Raw genomic sequence first — 22,734 nt, 5'->3', positions numbered from 1 at the left:
AGAATGCCAAACTACAAAGCCACATACAATTATGCTAATCTCTCACTTCAAATCTGCCTCACACAATCACATACCATAGCTGCTTCGTTTAAAAGTCACAGAGTTTACTAAGCACTTAACAAAGCTGTATTCCTTAAACTTCTGACAGATTATGTGAATTTGTTTGGTTTAGAAACATAAGTTTGCCATTCACTGCCCACCAACCCAATGACATCTTAGTCAAAAGCTGGCGTGTTTGGGGCTGCCCACAATGAAACACACATTTCCTCAAAGCAACTGATTCCACCAAGCACCAGGAAAAAGGGCAGTGAAAAAGTGCAGAGAGGAAGGAGGGAGCATGGCTTGTCTTTCCAAAAAAAGAAAAGCTATTTTCAATCAAGCTTATCTCTTTCGGTCCCTTATTTGCTTTTAATTGGAAGGAAGGAAGTGAAGAATATGTAAATGCTCTGAAAGACATTTCTAAGAGTCCTGGGTAATTGTCTGCATCAAAGATGACAATTTGCTGCACAGCTGATTCAATTTGAAAGGCTTTTCTGATTCTGTGTGTCCCTGAGGCTGGCTGAAACTCTGAAAACAGATCAGGACAAAGTAGCTCAGAGAAGCACAGGGCAAGAAGTTGTCATTAGCAGTATCCAACTTGCAGCTCCTCTGAAGCCTGAAAAGGCATCATGTTTAGACACTGTATCTACCATTGCTGCGGGTTGCATGTTTTCTAGATGGTAGCAGAAAAGGGGAAGCAGATGTGGACTTAATGAAAGTTGTGCCAGCTGGCTCATAGTAGTGGCAGGCAAAAAACAGAGCACAAATGGCCCCAGATTCCATTTACCTGACCAACGACCCAGCTCAGCATTTCTGATGAAAGTCTCAGCACAGGCACCACAAGCTGTCAGCGATGTTCTCAGCTGAGCATTAGCAAACCCAGGCACCATTCAGCATGCGAGCAAAGACCTTCCAAGTTTGAAATGATACAGCTGACAGGTGTTTAAGCAATAACTTCTTCCTCTACATTCTAAGGCTCAAGATTTATGGCATTTTGTGCCATGAGCACAGCACTAAAGAAAAAATAATAATAATTTCCAACTTTCAGAGCTCGTTCCCATGTTTTCTATTAAGTCCATACATCAGTAAGTGTCATTCACCAATATGAAGTCTCATTAGTCATGCTTCCAATGCCGTTATTGCTGCTTCTTAAGATACTGAATGATGAAAATCAGACCACAGATTTTATTTTATTGAGTTTGAGGTGTTTTCCAGTCCTGTTGATTAGGGTATAATTCAACAGTATTTTACACAACTCAGGTATCTTTTTGTCATGTGCATGGTTAGAAGTCTGAAGGTTGTTATTAAATGAAAGAGAAAGAAGGTAATTACTAAATCAATGGTATAACCCTTGCGATTTGCTTTTCATCTCCTCACCAGACATTACGATGAGAAAACTAAAATGAAAACCAGAATAGGCAATACGAGGAAGTCATGAAACAAGCAACAGTAATACATGTAGGTTATTCTCCCAAATGCCCAGTCAGAGGTCTCAGATGGCTAATGTGGTTGAAATGTGTAATCCAAAGCTACAAATAATATGTTTATGAATCTGGACATGTCCAGTGTACCCTGGAAGCAGCTGGGGATGGGGATGGGGGGAAGACAATAGTATATCTCATTTCAGCTAAACAAGGTTGCAAACTAAATTATCTACTTCCTCTCACAGAACTGGAAGATATAGCGCTGCAAGGCTCCCTGTAAGCATTTTAAATGTAATTAAATCTAATTAGGATTAGACCTTAATGGTAATCGGGGAATATTACATTTGCATTGGCTAGCCAGTTCATTGATTTATCCACCTATATGCTACAATAGCTTTACATTTCCATCACTATTAGAGGACATGTCTTGAAACACAAAGCATTCAGTACTAAAAACTGCTATGCACATGATTAACTTCAAGCATAGCCTTGTTCCATGAACTTAAATACACAGTACTTATGTTCTCTGTTGAAAACTTATGTTTATGTGAGACTGAGGTATTCAATTCTAGAGGAGAAAATGTATTTATTTCATATAACACACTCATCCACAGTTGCTTCAAATGACATCTACTTCATAAGCAACCTCTAAAATCAATGCAGATATTTTCTTGCTTAAACTCAAGGTTAAGATACAAAGTGTATACCCTCTCCACCTTTTGTTTTCCTCAGTAGTTTACCACATAGACTCTAACACACCATTTGCACTTACAAATCCATTTTTACCTGATCATATCAAGGTCTACTTGTTTCACCAGGTTTTTATTATCAGGCAGTGACTGTCCCTCCAGTATTTCCAGCAAGACATGACCAGGTAGCATGGCCTCCCTGGTACTCCCTTTACTTTCATTGGAAATCCAGAGCTGCTTTTTCCCTCATTCTCAACATCTCGGTAGTTCAGTTTTTTCTAAAGATGGTACTCCTCAGGCACACCCTTTCCTGACTGATCACATGCTGGACATATTCTTCTATCACAAAGCTTACCAATGGGAGTCCTCCTGTACAAACTCCCCAGTAAGAGAGGGTCTGTCTACTTGCTTGTAGACAAAATTATTTCCCCTAAAAAAGTTATGGCACTGTCTTACAGAACCATGGTTCAGGGACAACCATAAAGGAAAATTACATATGGCTTGAAGAAGCTGGGGAAAGATACGCAGCTATAACTTCAGTTGCCTACGATGTATTACTTCACCAGTCCAGTCACCTATCTAGAAACTATATCCAAGCTTATATATTGGGAATAAGCAGGAATGAAGTACAGAGATCGTAAGTGATCAGCAGCACTACAGCAGATGTGTCATTTCATCATCATCCAAAAATTTTCAAATAAGAACCTCCTCAAATCTCACATCCTGAGGGGATCCACTTTCATAAATGAAAACACCTTGCACATGGCAGGGGCAAGAGGAGAGGAGAGGGCAGTGGCATATACATTTTTTCCTTCTCAGGAGAGGAATGTCAAAGAATCACACGACATAGAAACCCAGCAAAGTAATGTATCCCTACCAGCACTAATTACAGGTGCACTCTTTGAAACTGTGAAGCCTCCTTGTTAAGGCAGCAATGACTTATTTATCAACTGATTGTTTTGTCAGGTTGATTTTTATCATACTTGAAATCCATACTTAAAATCAGGCTCAGAAATGAGTGAACGTATTTTAGACTGTACTTGGAGAAGCATACAGATTTTTACAAACTTCTGACATCCAAACATATATCCACTTAAGCCTCGTTAGTAGTGAAACAAAAATACTTGCAGCACTTCATAACAGCTTCCCAAAAACCATTTGCTCAAGCTGGCAGTGTCCATCCAGGCACTTCCTAAATGCCAGCAATGGAGGAAGGAAATGAGCAGCCTCTCATTTGGTATGTGGTTACAGCCATAAGATGTGATCCTACTGAGGGATAAAAAAGACAGGAATAACGAGACTATTCAGGTAAAAGAAATACATACAGGTGTAACCAAAAGCTCTGCAGCACCTGTATCTCCTCCAACACTTTTTAAAGTTAACTTCTGCCCTATATTCATCTATGAAGAAAGAGACTTCTCAGCCAAATGACAAATTTAAATAAATTATTCTGTTCTGCCCTGAAATGTCAATTTGAAAGAAGAAATACACACATGCTCAGACAGATTTATTTCACAGGGAGAAGGGTGAACTTTCTGACTGTCCACAGTCCAACGTCAGCAAAGGTCCTCTGGAAATAACACAAGTTGTGCGTGTCAGAGGCAAAAAGGCTGCCCCCTGAGCTTTACAGTTCTTTTTCACAGTTATATCAATCTTCTTTACTATGTTTGATACAAGCAGTAAAACAATGGAACCGTTTAAAATTTATTTGTGATTTTAACCTGCCATCTGAATCATCCAGGGATTTCTTGGAAATGATTACTAGATGCTGAAGGATAAATGTAACCTTGGGTTCTCTGGTGGGAGTTTCCATCTCACAGTACGGTTTAATGAAGATCCCAGTAGCAAATCCTAAGATTTTAACTGAAGGCAAGGAGACTTATTTTTATATATCACATTGACTCCACTTCATGAGCTGCCCGTTTGCATATAGGCAGTAAAAAGCCCCTTGGCTAAATACAGACTCTGGAATAAAGTGTCAGTTAACAGTAATTTCATCCCGCAAGTGCTCCTGCCCATACAACCTAATGAAGAAAGATTATTTTAAGAGCACTGGAAAGGAAGGGAAAAAAGTGAAAAGAGAGAAAAGAAACAGAACTACAAAGAAATCACAATGTTGCACAGAACCAAAACATCCAATTATGCTTTGATCATGGCTTGAATTTTAAATGTTACTGTCATCATTATTTTCTATCGCACAACTTCTTTCAGTGATTACTTGATATCTATGATATATGTCAGATGTACAGAAAAACAAAGCATTTTATAGGCAGTAGTAGCTTATCTTGCAGAGATAATAAAGCCCATCTTTCAAACATTATTGAGAAGCCTGTCAACAAAGCAAATCAAGCACCGAGTGGAAATGAGGCATAATGCTTAATTCCCTCAATCAGCATTTTCCTGCTTGCCAGGAGCACCTCTCTTGGGTGGGCTGACAAGGTGCCAGCTAATTTACAGATCCACGTGGAGTCAACTGCATCCAGATAGCACTGCTCCCACGTTAATTAAGAGGAGACTGAAAAGTAAAGTTCACTCAGAAATGGTACTGAGGGAAAAAAAATAACTCAAGGAAACGTTGACTGTTATGAAGAGCAAACAACAAAGCAATCATCAGATCTTCTATCAGTCAAATTACTGTTGTTTCCAGATTAAAGATTTCAGAAGTGTTATATCGAGCATACAGACAAGGTTACTTCCTATTTAGCTGGGAGCATCTGATTAAAAGTACCCCTACTATTCTGTGATTCTGTGTAATTTCCACTTTTGCACCCATTTCTATCTAGAGCATTGAAAGCTGCACACGATCACCAGACATTAGGCTCTAAGGCTGGAGGGCAGAGAGGAGCCAACAAGCCCCCCACTGAGCCATCTCTCTGGAGTATGAAAGCTCCTGTCTTTGGATGGGGATGCTTTGCAAGCCAGCCCTGAGCCTGTGGATCAAAGCTTGCAAGATGAGGCAGTTATCTCACAGGTCCTCTATATACAGGGGATGTTACACAGGAGGAAACTTGAGGACCAAGAAGCCACCCAAGCTTTCTAGATGCTGTAGACACTTTATGACTGAACTCACAAGAGAGTACTCATGGTATCCATTAGTTAGAGCCCATAGAATTTGTGTGCCTCAATTTTATCTGTCTTTTCTGCTGTATAAAAATGGCAATAACTGCAGAAAGAACCAGTCAGCATTTCATATCTCCTACCTTCCACTCTCCTCCAGCTTGGGGTGCAACACACTACTCCAAGCTCAACTTTAAGCAGGCAAACACCCAGAAGATAAAGTCATTCCCATGGGACTTGCTGGCAACCAGGCTAAAGAGCTCTCCTCCTATCTGACATGCAGGACTATCTCCTATGATTCTTTTTGTGTTCTGTGGCATATGCTGTCTAACACGCTGGAATTATTTTGGGTTTTCTAAACACATTTTCTAACTAATATTTTTTAATTAACTATTTTGTTCCCTAATTAACTAATATTTTCTAATTATCTAGTTTTCCTGTTAACTACTTTTGCAACACAATTCACAGACACAGAACCACCCTCAATGACCTAGACAGTTACAACCTAGGTTCAATTAATGTATTACAGAATGAAGAAGGCAAAAGGATGAAAGTTAACTGAAGTTCCACTTACAGATTTCCAGAGCAGAATCGCTGTTACAAATCTTTGAAATAATACTGGTATCTTACTTCAAAATTAAATAATGAATTACTGCATGTACAGAAGAAAACAAACACTGCCATAATATTGTTTTTTCTTGGAAATATATTTATTTACTCTAGCTAACTGAAAGAAGGACTGATTTTCTTGCTCTCTCACCTCTTCCCACAAGTGATCAAAGGTGTTTGTCATGTTTCATCATTTACCCAGAACAGCAGGGTGTCCCTCAGCAGTCTGCTCCTTTCAGATCACTTATGTCTGCTGGAGAGATAACTTTCAAAAACACTCACTGCTTGGTAAAAATCAGGTCACCGTCCCTTTCTCCAGACTGTGGGTTTTCAGAGCACACAATCATATTTATATCCTGTTTTCACTGAGAGAAGTATGCTGATTTTCAATCTCATGCTTCTTAATCTCTTTTGCATCATGCCTCCATGATACCAAACAATAGTAAAGCAAAGAAAAACACTCATTTTGTAGCACATAAGCTTTGGGTACAGTATTAGGAATAGCACAGTGTAATAAAAAAACAAGGTCTGAAATTGTTCAACCTGTCAAGGATATGTGCACTACTTAGAGATCACCAAAGACTCTTTCCAAGACCAAGAAGTTTGTTGCTTAACACTGTTTTTTCCTTTGCAGCCCCTTTAGCCTGTCAGTCATCTTCTGCTCTTTCGTTCTGATGTAGGCTCAAAAATTGAGAGATCAGCCTATACACATCAGGATTACATCTGTACAGTAAAATATGGCCTCAGCCAAGAGTCACGATATAAATTAATAACTGAAAGATGAAACTTTTAGTAATCCATTCTACATTTGATTACAAGGCACCTACCTGAACATATCTCCTAAGCCTTTCAGCATTCCTTTCTTTGCCTTAATTTTATCCTTCTCTTTATCTCGATCTTTCTTCTTTTCCTTTCCAGTCTTTTTTCTGTCACCTTTATCTTGGCTTCCATTCATCTGTCTCTCCAATGAGTGGGATGGCTGGTCACTTGCTGTAGACACAGATTCTCTTCCAGATCTTGAGCTCTCTTCTGTGTCTTCCTCCACTGAAAGTACATATTAAGAAATATCAGTAGCATAAGAACAAACAAGGGCAGACTTTTTGTTTTATTGCATAAATGTATTTTGGAGCAGGATATATGCACAACATATTTCTTTTTTTTTAATCAGTATCTGCTCTTGTGTGGGTTTTCTGGAATGTTCAGTTGTACTATTACACTCCTAAAAGAAAGGAATTAACCTTTGCAGAACACTGCAAAACGTGATTCGTGCTTTGTGGATATTCTAAGTAACATATGGATTAATAAGAAGGATTAGCAAAGTGATTTTTGTTTCAGTATCTAAATCAGTTGAGAAATGCTTTAGAAATAGCTGCAAGGAGAAATGACAGCATGCCCTGCCAGTAAATTCTTAGTAATACTCTCATAGAAATGTGAAAGTCATTGAGGACTGTTCACCCTTAATACAAGGATTATTAACATTTTTTTTCTGATGCAAGTAACAATGGTTTTGTCACACTACTCCATTTCCTAGAGCAGTTCAAAACACGATGGACCAAGATTTTTCTTCTTGGTTTTATCCTTGGTTGAGACAGGGCAGCCTAGGAGGTTCAGTTGGGGAGATTCCATCCAGCAAAACAAGTAAAATGCTTTAAGGGCAGATAACATATTTGTTCTGTATTTCTAATCCAAGACTGCTAGAACTCTGAAGTATAACCAAGGTTAGATTTAACAGAGCACATATATTTCAGAAAAATACACAGAAAAATAAGCAAAAGAAACAATCCGTTCAAAACCTAAAAACTCCTCCAGTAGCTTAGTAAAAAAGAAATAAAACACTCCAAGCTTGTGGGTCAGAATCCTGCAACCAGTTTGACTTAACTTAAAGCCAAGTACAAAACTTACACTGCATGTCTAGTGAAGCTGTGACCTTCCAGGAGCTGTAACATTTTATAACATCACATTATAAGTAGGGCTACATGATCTCCCAGTTTTCCAACAGACAGCATGAAGCAGCAGTGGGGATCACAAACACATACTTTGCGCTGCCTCCTGTAGCTCTAATGAATACAAAGGCTCCGAACAACTTCTGGCAGGAGAAGTTTAAAAATGCCGTTTTGCTTTATACACACACAGACTACAGAAAATATGGGGTTTTTGTACTCAATAAGATTTGGAAATGGCCATAGCTTATAAAAGGAAAATATAATCATTTTTTAATTGCTACCTATTATTCCTACTAATAGTTTTTCTAGACCTCAGTGACTCTTCCATGGCCAACTGAATTGTGTCATTCTTTACAAATTTCTAATACATAACTACTGTAGAACATAAACTTGCTTTTCTTAGTCATCATTTGTATTCACCTTACAAGTAATTAATTGAACTTGAAAAGTTTACAAATCACTTACTGAAAACCATTTGATATCATCCTTCTCTCAGATATTTGCCTGCAAAACCCTGTTTATTCATTAATATTACAATATATAGACCGGTCCAATAGAGTTAGTATAGAGTTACTCTTCACAGAGTATCCCAAGATTTCTACAAATATTCTCCAACCCTTAAAGATCACATCAACATATTTCACGACAGGTCTTGGCAGTTTAAGTTAAGTTGTCTTCAGAATTGCTATGAGTTAAGCTTCTATACATGCCTCTGTACTAGTCGTACTTTTTTTATTCACAGTGTTTCTTAATCAGTGTCTGGGATGGTATTTAGTTATTATTAAAAGAGTAGTGGAAAACCACTTTGGATAGAGATGCTAATTTTTGCATGTTAATTTATAGCTACAATCTGTTCCAGTTTAAACCAACTAGACATTTAAAAGTTTGCACTTCCAAATGAATATAATTAGTAAAAAAAAACCCCATTACATTTCTCACAAATTTTGAAGTCAAATGTATACTTGGTACCTCCACTGCTAGAATTTAAAAATGAATTAATTTTGACCTATGGTTGCTCATAGACATATAACAATATTAATCCTAACATATAACAAAATGAAATTAATCCTAAATATATAAGTGTACTGTACTATGCTGAGTTGCTGAACAACTTGTCATAACAATGCTTCCTCTTATTATTTACTTTGCATATTCTATGGAGATTATATTGCCTCCTTTCCACAGTTATGCTGCAATAAATATTTGTCTATCACACACAGTTTGCTTGCAATTAACTCTGTAGCTTAGACTGAGTCCTGTGAACTAGGGATGCCTGTTCTCGTGGAGTAAACATGGCTGTCTCTACTGCAGTATAAATAGATTTCCAGTTTTCTTAAAAGGACTCAACATGAAGAAGCTTGTTTCACTTTTATGCAGTACAGTCATTCTGCAATTAACACACACCTAATTACTAGCATTGAGAACAAATGCAAATGCTGCTTAATTAAAATTCAAGCCCAGGCTACAAATGAAACTTCTAATTTTTGTTAAGTTGCAGTAATGGCATTAGGTTACTGCAAAATGGAGAATGTGTTTGTTTTGGTTCTGTTATTTCCTTCCTCTCCTGCAACCTCCTGCCTCCCCATTCAGGATGCTGAAGCCAAAAAATTAAATTGGAGTATACTTTAAACATCAATTAAACCTGAAAACTGGTGTCATTTCATGAACCACGCTGTACTATGGAGAACTACACAAACAGGTATTATGAAGCTATTCTCCTAATTAGGCCATAAAATGGAAAAGATGCACATGAGGAATCAAAGCTACTTAATGTGAAGCTATTTTGCCACTAAGCTTCTTATTGTGATATTTAATACAGCTCTAGATTCTAGCAATTAAGATTCAGCAAAAGATTAGAAAGCTTTGTCGATCTCTCCCAATCCAAATGCCTTGTTCTCATTCAAGACAGTCAAGATAAACATTTTGCTTCCAGTCATCTATTTCAAGTATTAAGGAGGGAAAAAAAATAAAAGGCGGGAAAAATGATCTCTAAAAGCTGAACACCCACACCTTTTCACAAATGTTACTTCTTTACAAGCAGTAAAACTTACATGTCTTTTCAAATACTTTTAAAAATGTTACCCCAGAACTGGTCACTGCTACCTGATTTTCATCACACATTTAGTTATTTAATAGCACATAGTTCCAAAGACAGCAAGTACAATCAGAAGAGAGCCAGCCCCTTGGCCACGTATGCTACTTGTGGTGACATGTTAAGAATTCCTCTATACAATTTTCTGCAGTGCTATTATTTGCTACTCCAAAGAGTCACTGTCTGGAAGAAAGAAGCATTCTTAGCACTGAAACAGTTGGAGAAAGGGGGAAAAAAATCAAGTAAGATAAATGGGTCCAACCTCAAGGACATCAGCAAATTGACCACCAACATGTTTGCCTGGGTTTTATAATGAGGGAATGTCACATTTTAATTTCAAACAATTATGGAATAATTAAATATAATTAAAAAAAACTTAGGCAATGTCATTATGGCAGCATTGAGGCACTAGTTACATTAGGACCAGAATGTTAAATTAACTTCTATATATCTGTATGTGCCCAGGCTTCGTTCAACTGAAGACACTGTTGAGTAATTTCATTGGAACTTGAAGCCACATATAAGTTTCAAAGAGTGAAGCAGACCACAATGCTTTCAGTTTTAACACAGATATAGACATGTTTTCAGAAAGACAGACTTGAGGACCTATCCTTTTGTGCTGCTGACAGACAACATATAGCTGGGCCAGCTCTTACGCTCACATGACTACTGTGAGAAAGAGAAGACCTTGAGGACTAAATTCTGTCCAAACAGCTTACTGTGTTTGTTTGGCTGCACAGCTACTTCTTTTAACCTGGCACTGCAAATTTCTGGATTGTTTTTAAAATGTTTTATTATAATATATAGAAGCTACTTAAAACATAAGCAACAGAACAGAATGCACAGTTCTACACATATAGCTTGGTCACCCTTCTTTAACATGTGAGATATGAGAATAGCCTTGCTCTTGCTCTCCTATGACGGTTCTTGGTTCACCAGTGACAGATTACTTCATCCATTCAAAGAAGATGAAGGCAAAGGCTAATCTCATAGCTTCACTTCTAGCCAGCAGGCTTTGCTTGGTTTCCACTGCTCCCATGCAAAAGATAAAAAGGCCACTGAATACTTCCTTGCTACACTCTATGCATTGCATCAAGACTCTTAAAATCCCTTACAGTAATCTCATAAACCTAAACTCACCTAGAAAGCATTTCATGACAAGTTTTGCTATACTTTTGGTCAAATGAAGTTAAATCATGTGTAACTTCTGGATAATCCTTGGATATCTGATGCCTCAAAACAGGATATTAGTATCAGTGGGCTCACACCAAACAAGGCCTTTTAGAAAAACATGGTCTTATGTCCCAAAAGACGATAGGCATGCAGTGTACAAGAACGAGCAGGATCACTACACATTTTCCAATACCTATTCTTCTACTGTCCAGAAACAGATTGACAGCTAGTAGTACCAGACCAGCATTTAGCCTCACTGCTGCGTGAAATTGCTAGGTGCTGGAAAAGTGAAGCAGAATTAATTCTATCCATAACTACCTTTGAGAAAAGTGACTGGCAAAATGACCTCCCTTTCAGTCTCAGAATGCTTTTAGAAACAGGCTCTTAAAAAAAAAACCCAAAAGCAAAGAGTTTAAAAAAAAATAAGAGAGTGATTACACAAGTAGCTTACAGAAGACTATTAGGGAATGATGCTTATGAAACAGGCTCTCTGAAACTAAAAAATTCTTTAAATAACAGAGATGGAAAAATGTCTTTTTAAGCTTTTTCTATTAGCATTTAGGCTAAATATTTTACTACTTCCCACCATCATCTTCATTCATAAACTTCTAACTAGCTGCAGGTTGATTAAAAAAAATTCTGCTAGTGTGTGACAAGTTGAAAGTAGTACAACATGAAGGTTAAAAATTCAATGACTTTAATACAACCCCTGATTGAGGTAATTTACCATTCATACTATTTTCATTCAATACGAGTTGTCATTTTACCAGCCCATTCTTACATAGCTCAATAATGATAAGGTTAGCTTTGAAGCGATTCTTTTATGTTAATGACATTCTCCACATGTTGGGTCATACTTGGGGTTAAAGAACTGAAAATGTAAATGAATGCCCATTAGGGTGGGTAATAGCTGATCATTAACTTTATTTTTTATTAGATCTGCCAGCCTTACTCTAATTAAAGGACAGTGATTTCTTCTTTCCCCAGACACTACAAATGTGCTCTTTCAAAGTTAGATGCACATGTTTTTGTAACGTAGATTTGGTGGGCTTTTTGTCTTTCTGCATATTTTTTTTTGTCTAATTTACATTAATAAATTAATTATCTGTCTTACAGAAAATTTTTGTAGTAATTTAAGCAAACACACTCCTAATAATCTTATTTCCTTATTTTACAAAGGAAGGAAGCTGCAGAGTGTTGCAATCTGTTAATGCATATGAAAAGAAAAAGCCTGAAAAAGATTGATTAAAGAGAAGTTAGTTCTATTCTTTTAAAACCCTAAAATTACCTTCTACTACTTTAAATCAACTTTCTAATGGAATTAACTTCTGTTGTTAGCATTCTTTATGTACAGCAATAGTTTACTTACAAGTTTCCATGCCTTCATCATCATCATCTGCCACAGGTTTATCATACGATTTGTCTATGGCAGCTCTGAAGCTTTCATTGCAGCCTCGTCCTCGGATAATTCGCGGGCGCGGGCGGTGGAAGGGGATATCACCATTCAGAGTCACCTCAGCAACGGCTGTCTGCAGACTTTCTAATGAGCTGGATTTCTTCAGACCTAATGAAGGCCCCACATCTCTGGTTGGGGAACCTTAGTGATTTAGGAGAAGAAAAAAAAAAAGAAAAAAGTAATTAGAATTAGTACTGAGAACTGCACGCTTGATTATGCATATCCATCCTGAAAGTCTTTGGGGACACACTTAACATTATTCACATCATCTCTCAATAATCTGTAGGGAATTCTCTGCAGATTTGTTGGTCCCAGAAGTGAATGAGTATGTCAAGTCATAGTCAACAAAACTGACAATATTAGCAATGTCTGTCTTTTCAAATCATTGAAGAGAGACCAACATCCATTACTCTTATTTTAACAATTTGAATGATAAAGTAATCACAGGGCTTTAAAAATATGGCTCACAAAACCAGTAGAGATACATATCTAACAGCATTAAACAAAACTAATTATTTTGTTTGTTTTGAGCAGAAAATTTCATCTCTACTAACGAGTGATAAACAAAGGGCAGATTATGGGCATGAATCCTACTGTGTTTAGAGCAAGTCTTGCAAAGTAGTCTGACTTTTGGCTTGAAGGAACATGCTGTTTGCTTTCAATCAAGTTTTAAAGACTTGCACCAAATCGCTAACAATTTCATAATTAAATGCTTTTGAGAAATATCAATTGACTTGCTGGGATTTTGTGAAGTTGTTTAGAAATATCTGTGGAAAGGACTCAATTAGTCAGGCAACACCAGTTATCCAGCTGGAAATGAAATGCTTTCCTGGCAGTCACCAGGTTGCTGTTTGGGCAGCACTACAGCTGGGGCCGAAGGCAGCTCTTATCGCTGCAGCACATCCGGAGGTGTGCCAAGAAAACCCCAGACAGTATTCTGAAACATCCTCTCTCCATCCAGACTTTTCTCCTCAGGTTTGTGGGCTAAATGCCTAGCCTTTGTTTTCAGAGACACACACCCACAGTGCAAATCATCTGAATGATTGCACAATTAGATCTCATATTATTGTTAAAACTGGGAAAGATCTTTCATGGAGGGAAAAGAGAAATCCCTGCATTTAGATGAAGTAATTTTATTTGAAAGTGTAGTGTAGTCTTGGCCAGATTTTCCATAGGATTTGTCCCTAGAGAAAGATGAAGTGGGACATCATCATCATCGCCACAGTTCCTGAAGTTCAGACCAGAGCCCTTTCCTAGAAAATGAAAACCCACTTTTTCTCCACTCAAAGGGACTAGAACAGAGAACGGTTTTGTGGCATCACAGCAGCCTTTGAGAGCTCTAGGTGGTGGGTTGTCACTCTGTTGATATCACTGTCATCTGACAGAAGCACAGAAAGATAAAACTTCAAAGTCAGTCAGCACTGAGACAGAGCCATGAACTGAACCCACAGGAACACAAAACAAATGAACTATACATTTGTAAGCAAGGTCTGCTGTGAATAATGCAAAAAAGGAAAATTATCTTTTTAAAGTATTTATTTCAGGATGATACAAAGCTCTGGAATTGATCCCTATTCTGGTAGATGTTAGGAGGGAGAAAGCAGACAGAATCTGTCACTGTTCTTTACCAAAGGTACATGAAGTTACCTTATGTTGATGAAAACTAGTACTATGCTACTAAAACCAGCTTCCTTCGCTATTCAGTACTGGGTGGGGAGGAACGGGGTTGCAAGTCCTACAGAATAGCAGCATGGCAAGTCTTCTCCATGTCATTTGTTAATCTGGTATGAGACAGAGCAAGGCCGCAAATGCTTTCATTTTCCGTTCAGCTATTAGGGGTAAAGGACAAAAGCTGGAACACAAAAAGCTCTGCTTAAGGAAAAACTTTACTGTAAGGGTGAGGGAGCCCTGGCACAGGCTGCCCAGGGAAGGTGTGGAGTCTCCTCCTCTGGAGGTTTTCAAATCTGCCTGGATGCATTCCTGAGGGACCTGATCTTGAGCAGGGGGGTTGGACTAGATGATCTTTATAGGTCCCTTCCAAACCCTACCAGTCTATGATTCTATTAAAAGTCTGAGTGATTATGTTAAACTGAAATTCCTCAGAGCAAAAAAATTCAAACAGCAGCTGTCAAAGCATGTCCCTTCAGCTCCCCTACTGATGAGCTTGTAAATAGAAACAAACCAAAAATCTTCTTTCACAGGTCTACACAACTGCAGTTTGGTTCCCCCAGCAGTCCAAGTCCTGCTGCTTGGACCCTTGGCCCAGAAATAGACACATTCCAAATATAATAAATGTTATCTTGATGATTTCACATCTCCTAGAAGTCATCCCTTCACTCAGAGTCCATACTTGTTGGAGGGCTGAGAGTCATGAGGATGGCTGGGGGCACAGTGCAGCTGCTGGGGAGAACAGGAGCAGTCAGCTGGGACAAGGGGAGGTTGATGGTTTCCCAGCTGTGCAAACAAGTTGCATCCCAAGTTCTCCAAACTTCTGAACATCGGCTGAAGACTAAGGCAAGTATTTTTACGTAACATTCTTCACCAAGTAAAAGAACATTAGACAGTGCTCTGTAACACTGTCCACTTTCTAACATATGACAAAACCTGCTGTTCCTCCACTAATGACTGTAGTTCACAAGAAATCAAGATTTTATTTTGGTTTTTTACTTTCCAAGATCATATTTTGTTAAAAACAGTCCATAAGACAGGAAAAAATGAATGCAACATTTTGAAGAGAAAAAAAGAGGAAATGGGACAATCGTATATAAACGGACTGTTTGACAGATTCAATTTCATACACAAAAGGAAAGAGTATCCTCTTACATAGCGACTTACTGTAAACTTCCTTATTCCAGATTCTGCTTTGCAACCTTGAAATGAAATGCTCATATATCTTTTCCTAATTACTGAGTGGCTCTTTTTGTAAACAGTAATTATAAAGAAGGCATTTATGTGCCCATTCATGTTCATAAAGGACATGAAAAAAAAAAATCCATTTCCTGCCACCCAATAGCGATCTTTGTGAGAAGTGTATTTATGTAAGTTGTGCTTTCCCAAAGGAAAAGCTAGATGGGATATGACCTAATGTTCCTTGAGTACTGTAAAACTAATAATGGATTACAGAAATGATAGCAATATTTATTGAACTTGGGTGGCCATGGACAGAAATGTGGACAGGTTGCAGAATTCGAAAGAGGGAAATGTCCTTTTGCAAGCAATTTAAGCATTGTGATAACAAAGCCATGTGCATTTTAATACCTTCACTATTTTCTACGGCTATTTAGTTCACTGTCTTAAACCAGAAAAAAAGAAAATATGGACTGGAGAAAATGAAGAGGAAGTAAAGGATTTATGTAGAATTTCTCCAAGGGCTCTTTAGCATTATGTAACCTCATGTTTGTTTGAATTTGTGTCTTTATAGTAAGCTTACTATTTTCACAACATATAGTTAAGCCTCCCTGTAAACTGAGTTCAGAATTTATTACTAGAATTCACCAGCCAGAGAGTGAGTTGTTTACCCATAATCTGGTAGGAAACAGTAAACTTTCTTTAAAATGGAATCTATTTAAAATTTATGAGTCACATCAAAACCTTGTTTTCTACGTACAAAAATGTCAGCATTTTCTTCCAGCCTTTACAGCGCTGGTGGTAATCATCAGAAATGTTATCTGCTCAGAACGAGTTCTGCTTCTATTTTGACATCAGAATTTAAAGTAGAAAAAAAAGAAGAGAAAAAGGCACATCTACCTAAAGCATCTTTAAATGACTGAGGGATAAAAGGGGCTCTTTTATCATTTTTAAAATTTGTAGTTTATATGAATTTTCTCTTCCAACAATTTTCTTAACAAACATCCTTTGAGGTGAATTCATCCCTCAGTACTACAGCAGCCCTCCTGCAGTGACTGCCACCTCCATCTCTCCAGCACTTTGTAACATGCTCTCAGCACCCTGCCAAGCTCAGCCCTGGCCTACCACACATGCATCACCACTCCCCTGGGATTTCCCTAGATGGCCAGTCCTTGGTGAAAGGGGGCAGGCCTTGCCATTCAGGCCACGCAACCACCCTCTGTTCTTGCATGACTACGCTGGTAGCATGTGCATCTGCTCTCAGCACAAACAGCCCTCACCACGTAACTTCACAGCACAGGCGGATCCAACAAGACACTTAACACATGAAGATCACGTGAAGCCTGTGTGTTGCTCCCTGCTCCAAGCCCTTTGTTTTTCCCTCATGTAGATGCTGTTTAGGAACTCATTGTGTTTCCACTTCTCTCACCCTGAGCATTTATATAGGACCCAAAATCCACTTGGATGATTTGTAAAGGCAAAAAGTGTGGTGTCAAAGGAGATACAATATTTCCTTCAGAGACTAAGTTTAAAGGCTATAAATTAAATTTTTCACTAGTACTTTCTTTTAAATGACTTTAAAACCTTGTTTCTTTCTGAAACGTTGTTTTTCTTAACTCTCAAGTTGAATGGTACCAGCAACTGATGTCAAAAACTTCTCTCAAACTGATTAAAAAGTTTTGCAAAGGCGCAAAGTCTACTTTCTAAATGCTTTCTTAAAGGACATTGGCAGTGTCCATCTGTTCCATTAGATTTGATAAATTCTTCTATTTATAGTTCAATTCACATACTAAAAGTGTTACATTTTGGCTTGGGAGAGCAGGGAAGGAACAGAGCAAGCAGCTACACCAAAAATAGTTTAGATTTGGTTCCATTTAATAAAACAGTTTATTTGAAAAGCACCATGTAAAAATAAACAAACACTTTAATTAAATATTCTCTGATTCTTTTTTTTCCTTCCTTTTTCATTTTCACAATGTGTACACGGAAAAATAACCACCTAGAACTATAGTATGCCTGGGACTCAATAAATGATCCATGCTCAATTGCTACTGAATATACTTCTAACCTCTAGGATGAACTGTAAACACTGCAAGGATTAGGCACTTCAAGTGAACTATAGAAAGAAAAATAATTAAAAATCTATTATAGTAACTAGGGCTGGTGAGTTCTACACTCTCCTTTTCAGCCAATACTATTAAGTCCAGCTTTGACAGTTAGAGAGTTTGCTTTTATTTTTTCTAAAGTAAATATATGCTGAAGTTTTCTGGCTTCTAGAGTTCATTAAAACACAGTTCACCACACGTTTGAAGCTTTTTTTTTTTCTTTCTTAAAACCAGATGATTTTTAAGCCAAACTACAGTAAGTGGTTTGTTTAACAACCACATCCATCTTCAGTAATGGGAGAAATCCATTGTTTATATACAAAACCTGGTTAAAAGCACACAAGATAAATAGAATAAAAGTACAGTAAAAGCTGGTTCTCATTTTTTCAGATGCTGAGCTTGCTGTGCACAAAATATGTAACTGCTTAATCCAGATGGTTATGGTCATTCTCTTTCACTCAAGTTGTCTGACTTATCTCATTTTTGGAATTTAATCCAGGCGTTATAGAGAAAAACTACATTCGATTAACATCACTTTCTAGTGATATCATCGAAACCACTAAGCACTTTTAAAACATAACCACCATATTTCACTAAACACACAGGTTTTACACCATTCTAATCAAATTCCATTCAACTAGGCAGGCTAATGAGAAAATGAAAAACAATTTACAATAATTTTGAGTTTGATCTGTAACAACTTCTGATGTGAATAATGCTCGGGTGAAGGCAGTTCCTAAGCATTGATTCTTGCCACAATTATTAACACAGTTCACATATTCACACTCTGATAGCTTTAATCCTTCAAAGCAGTCATACATTTGAATTTTGTATACTCATCCTCAGTTTGTAAAGCTGCAAGTTTGTGGCCAAATTCTGCAACATTTTAAGTGCTAAAATTTCTATCTGTTAAATAAAAACTTTATCATTTGATTACTTACAGCTTTTCAGTATTCCTACTCATGCTGTAAGTTGTGAATTATTAATTGCAAATTCTGTATGGAATGCCCTACTCCCCAATTCATGCTAAAATATATAATATTTTTGGGTTATAAAGGTGAATTGTTCCTAATTAGACCTAAGTAATGTTATGGTGTCCTCTGGATCTACTCTAATTAAAATAGCATTCCAAAGGTCAAAAGCTGACATATATTAATAAATCATAAAGATTCATAATTGCAGTTGGTGCATTATTTTAATTACTAATAAAAAATATGCTTTGAAAGCTATTTCTCATTATCATTGTGTGAAACGCTACAATTGATGGTATGTGGAAAAGATTCTATTTACATATTCTTTTGTTCTGTGACAATGCTCGGGTTTCAGCTCCAAAGGCAAATCAACTTGCACTAATCATCTTCAACTCAAAACACAACATATATCTGATGACCACTCAAGGTAAAGGTAGCAGTTTGCTGATTAAAATAATTATTTTCAATCACTTTGTTAGCACTGTAATAGCCAAACATTCAACTGCTCTGCATCCTCTCTCTGCACACTAGAGTTCAAAGCTAGGAGAAGATTTTCTGAGACTTTTTTTTGAAAGGACAAAAAGTCAAACAACTGTGCGTATTTATGAGTTCAAAGTGTAGAAATAGGTGTCTACCTACGGTCACATGTATGACCTGGTGGAATATACTGCTCTAGATACTTATCTCTACAGAGAATTTGCTTTTTCTGTATGACTTGATTATTCACAACAACAGAAAGCAGCCATGCAAGTATTGGAATATTCATGTTTTCATGCAATTTGACTGGCAGTTCTGTAATTGTGGTAAGCTGCTTTGACCAAGGTTTCTATAGCAACAGCCTTACTGTCAATTCTTACCTGTTTTCTGGTCATCCATTGTACTGAGCTTAGTCTCGTCAGCTACTGTTAAAAGGTAAATGTATAATGGTTAGCCCAGTTAGTGCCCATGCCCCACATGCATCCAACATTCCTCCTGTTTCGCTTATTTTTTTTCAAGTTAGGGGACCTTAGCAATGTCATACTTCATGCAAATAAACTGCAAGAATAAGCAAACATTCTGGGTAGAAACGGCAGCAAACTAGTAACCTTCATGCAATGTCAGTCATGTTCACATCACAGGCAGGTACAATCTGTTATTTACACGTTAGCACATCACAACTAGTCAAGACAAGTCAATACCACCAACCTTACTGTCCCCTGAAGAAGTTGGTGAATTAGAGATTGTAGTTAAGATATTCACAATTGTTGTAAAGGAGAAAACCATATTCTATTTTATTATTCTGAATAGGGAATTTTATGTGTTTAACCAACCAAAACTCACTATTTAAGGTTACTAGAGTCTGCACTTCAGAATCCAAATTCAATGGCAGAAAAATAAACGCACTTGTTAGCGATGACTTGTTCTCAGTTGTTTTATCAGTTAAAATGATTAGTCGATTGTCTGCCTTAGCCAGTGTTACTTTATAAGGATTCTGATACAAATATCAGAATATCTTTAATATCTTAATCAAAATCCACCTACAAAATGTGAGACTACAAAGGATCTTTAAGGCTAATTGCATTATAACCATCAACTGAGAGGAATCCTGTCTTCTCAGAACCACAGTATAATACAGTTTTACACAGTTATTCCGTATGGATTGGTAAATGCACTTTTCACCTCCATTTTAATAAATACCTTGAATGTTTATGTATAACCACATATCCAGAGGGCTATGGCATTTAAACGTATGGACATTTACAAGTGATACAAACAATACACAGGCCACTTGGCCATTCACATTAAGAATAGTTTACTTCCACCAGCAGACATTATGTGCAGTAGTACTGCACAAAAGCAATGTGTTTGGAATTATGAAATCTATATACTTACAACATGAAAATCAGGTTCAAATAAAGCAATTGAAAAAATATCACTCACTACCTAGATCCATGCTTTTGGATTTTCGTGTTTTAACAAACTCCAACTGACTGGCATCTGAAAATTGCTTTGTACGCTTTTCTGACATGCTCTGGCGTCCAAAACCCTCTCGCTGGAAGGCAAGCACTGGATCAACATCTGGACTAAGAGTGCTGTAGGGAGGGAAAAAAACCATGCGAACATTTATCAAGATCACGCAACCTTTCACTCTGCAGAGAAAAGCATTTATTTAGCACGTGACTTCTACCAACGATAAAGTGCACATTTTAAAATAAACCACTGCAAGTAGTCACATACACACATGATGGATTTGTTTTACTGCATCAAGCAATTCTAGTTAAAAAATATCCAAAATTCCACTTAGGAACTTTAAGGAAAGAGAAGCCTATTTTGTGCACTATACTATCAGAATGTACAGCCCAACATTGGAATAATTTGAGTGAGAATAAAACTTTCATTTCCTTCATGAGAGACAAATATATTCTGTCAATAGCAAATATCAGATATCAGATCTTTCTTCATCACAAAGCGGTTTTTAGTAAAGCGTAAATACAACGTGTCCTGCCTGAAGCCTACACAGCTTCAAATTTCTTCATTTAAAGGCTTTGCATGAAAACTTCTCTTCATACATGAAATTGCTTGTAAATTTTTCATAGCATCCCCTGGTTTTAAACTTGCTATACCAGACAAATGTAGTTTTACTCATTACTTCGTTACAATGTAAGTGTTCAACACAATGGTTCCCCCACTAAATCAGAAATGGCAATAACTGGACTGAGCTTTGGTCTCTTTTGCAGATTTCTGCATGACCTCAGCCAAGTGAGTCAGGTCTTTAGTGAGTGGTGACTGACATTTCAGCATGCCTCATCAGAAGCATGCTGAAGATAAGATTTATTAATGTTGGCCAAACATTGGCAGAACAATGAATGCAAGAATACAGGAGAACTTTGGTGTGCAAGCTAAACCTTAGGCTTGCAATGTGTCACCATGACCACAAAGCACGTTAAAACAATTTTAAAAAAAAAGAGAAAGAAAGATTGCTTACTGCTAATAAACAATATAAAAGGAAATCCACACAAAGACCTGATGATTTCTGGGAAAACGGGAGAGAACTAAAAAGAGCCTGAAGGAAAGTCCAAAGAATTTAGGTTTCCACTTCAGTCTTGCACCCCCAAAAAAACTGAAATAGTAAAATACTGAGAAAAATGAGTGTTTTTCACCATCGTTAGCTGTCCTACCAGAAAAAGATCCCTCAGAATCTCCCCTTGGATTGTTGTTGGACTTAAAGATTCCAAAAAAAGCCAAATATTTTGTCACAGAGATATCCAAATAGATTAAATGCCATGTACATGCACATGTTAATGTTCAAAAGAATTATTTTCTAATTTAAGGGCTAAGTATAACATGAATCTCATACCTAGTGAGGAACAGGCAAACAGTGAGTTTCTGCAGAAATTTAAACTTTTTAATTCTCTAACATGCACAGGTTTACATATGCCATGTACTATTATTTTATAGAAGCATCTGACATCAAGGAACACGTGGGTATTATGCATAGCAGTGAAGAGAGGTAAGGAAAAGTGTCCAAGTACTACAAAGGATGAAAATCCCTATCCCATTTACCGGGTAGCCTAGGAGAAATTCAGTCCAGTAATGATAAATTCACAAATAATAAGACACGTGTATGTGACAGGAATACTATACCTAAGTGAGACCAGGATCAGAGCTTATATGAATAAAGACAATGTCAAGTGCCTTTTGACTTTAATGTTTCTGGCTGAGGCTCATAATGTTTTACATTTAATTACTGCAACTATTTCAGAGATGTCTGCACAATTTAGCGATGTTTTGAAGCATATGCTTAAAAGCTCTGATGAATCAGAGCCTGAACTCAAAAATAACTATTTAGTCCTCACATTCACTCCCACAAAATAGGGAAAAAATTATCACCACATGATAGAAAGATAAAACAGACAAGGGCAATATACATTTCTAGCATTTACAGCAGTGAAACGCATAGCTGAATAAGAACCACCTAAGGCTGAAAACGTCCTCCGAGTGACTCAACTGAACTTACAGGTTTTCAACACCTTTCATAATCAGATCATAAATGACTTTCCCAAGGCCACACAGGAGTTTCTGGCTCACTGCTAGTCAGTTCTGTCTCTGAAGGCCAAAAAAATGTGGTTTTACTAAGTGAGAATTTTTTCTAGCAACATCTGTTAACACAGCTCACGTTAGTTAAAAATGACCAGCTCTATCTTGCCAAACAAAATGTATCTTGTGATGCTTTCTTCAAAAAGAGTGAATTTCTAAAACTATTTGGTTTGGCTGTATGCTCCTTTTATCAATAGGACTTTACTTTGATCCACATATATAAAGCTTCAAATAAAGCAGAATACCATTTTC

At 37.3% G+C, this 22,734-nt stretch overlaps 1 protein-coding gene across 12 annotated transcripts in view; it reads right to left on the bottom strand.

Annotated features, from left to right (window-relative positions):
• Positions 1–22,734, bottom strand: part of PARD3 (par-3 family cell polarity regulator) — a 453,311-nt gene that overhangs the window by 132,123 nt on the left and 298,454 nt on the right. For 7 of the 12 annotated variants that reach the window (XM_061996551.1, XM_061996556.1, XM_061996553.1 and 4 more), the window contains 4 exons: positions 20,326–20,477; positions 19,263–19,307; positions 12,396–12,623; positions 6,646–6,862 (listed from right to left, as the gene is read on the bottom strand). In XM_061996551.1, the coding sequence (XP_061852535.1) occupies positions 6,646–6,862; positions 12,396–12,623; positions 19,263–19,307; positions 20,326–20,477 (642 nt within the window). The remainder of the gene's footprint in view (positions 1–6,645; positions 6,863–12,395; positions 12,624–19,262; positions 19,308–20,325; positions 20,478–22,734) is intronic. The other 5 variants (XM_061996552.1, XM_061996562.1, XM_061996554.1 and 2 more) reach the window with 3 other exon arrangements.

Source organism: Colius striatus, chromosome 5 (assembly GCF_028858725.1).
Source record: "Colius striatus isolate bColStr4 chromosome 5, bColStr4.1.hap1, whole genome shotgun sequence".
Taxonomy (NCBI): Eukaryota; Metazoa; Chordata; class Aves; order Coliiformes; family Coliidae; genus Colius; species Colius striatus.
This window is presented reverse-complemented; position numbering and strand designations above follow the sequence as displayed.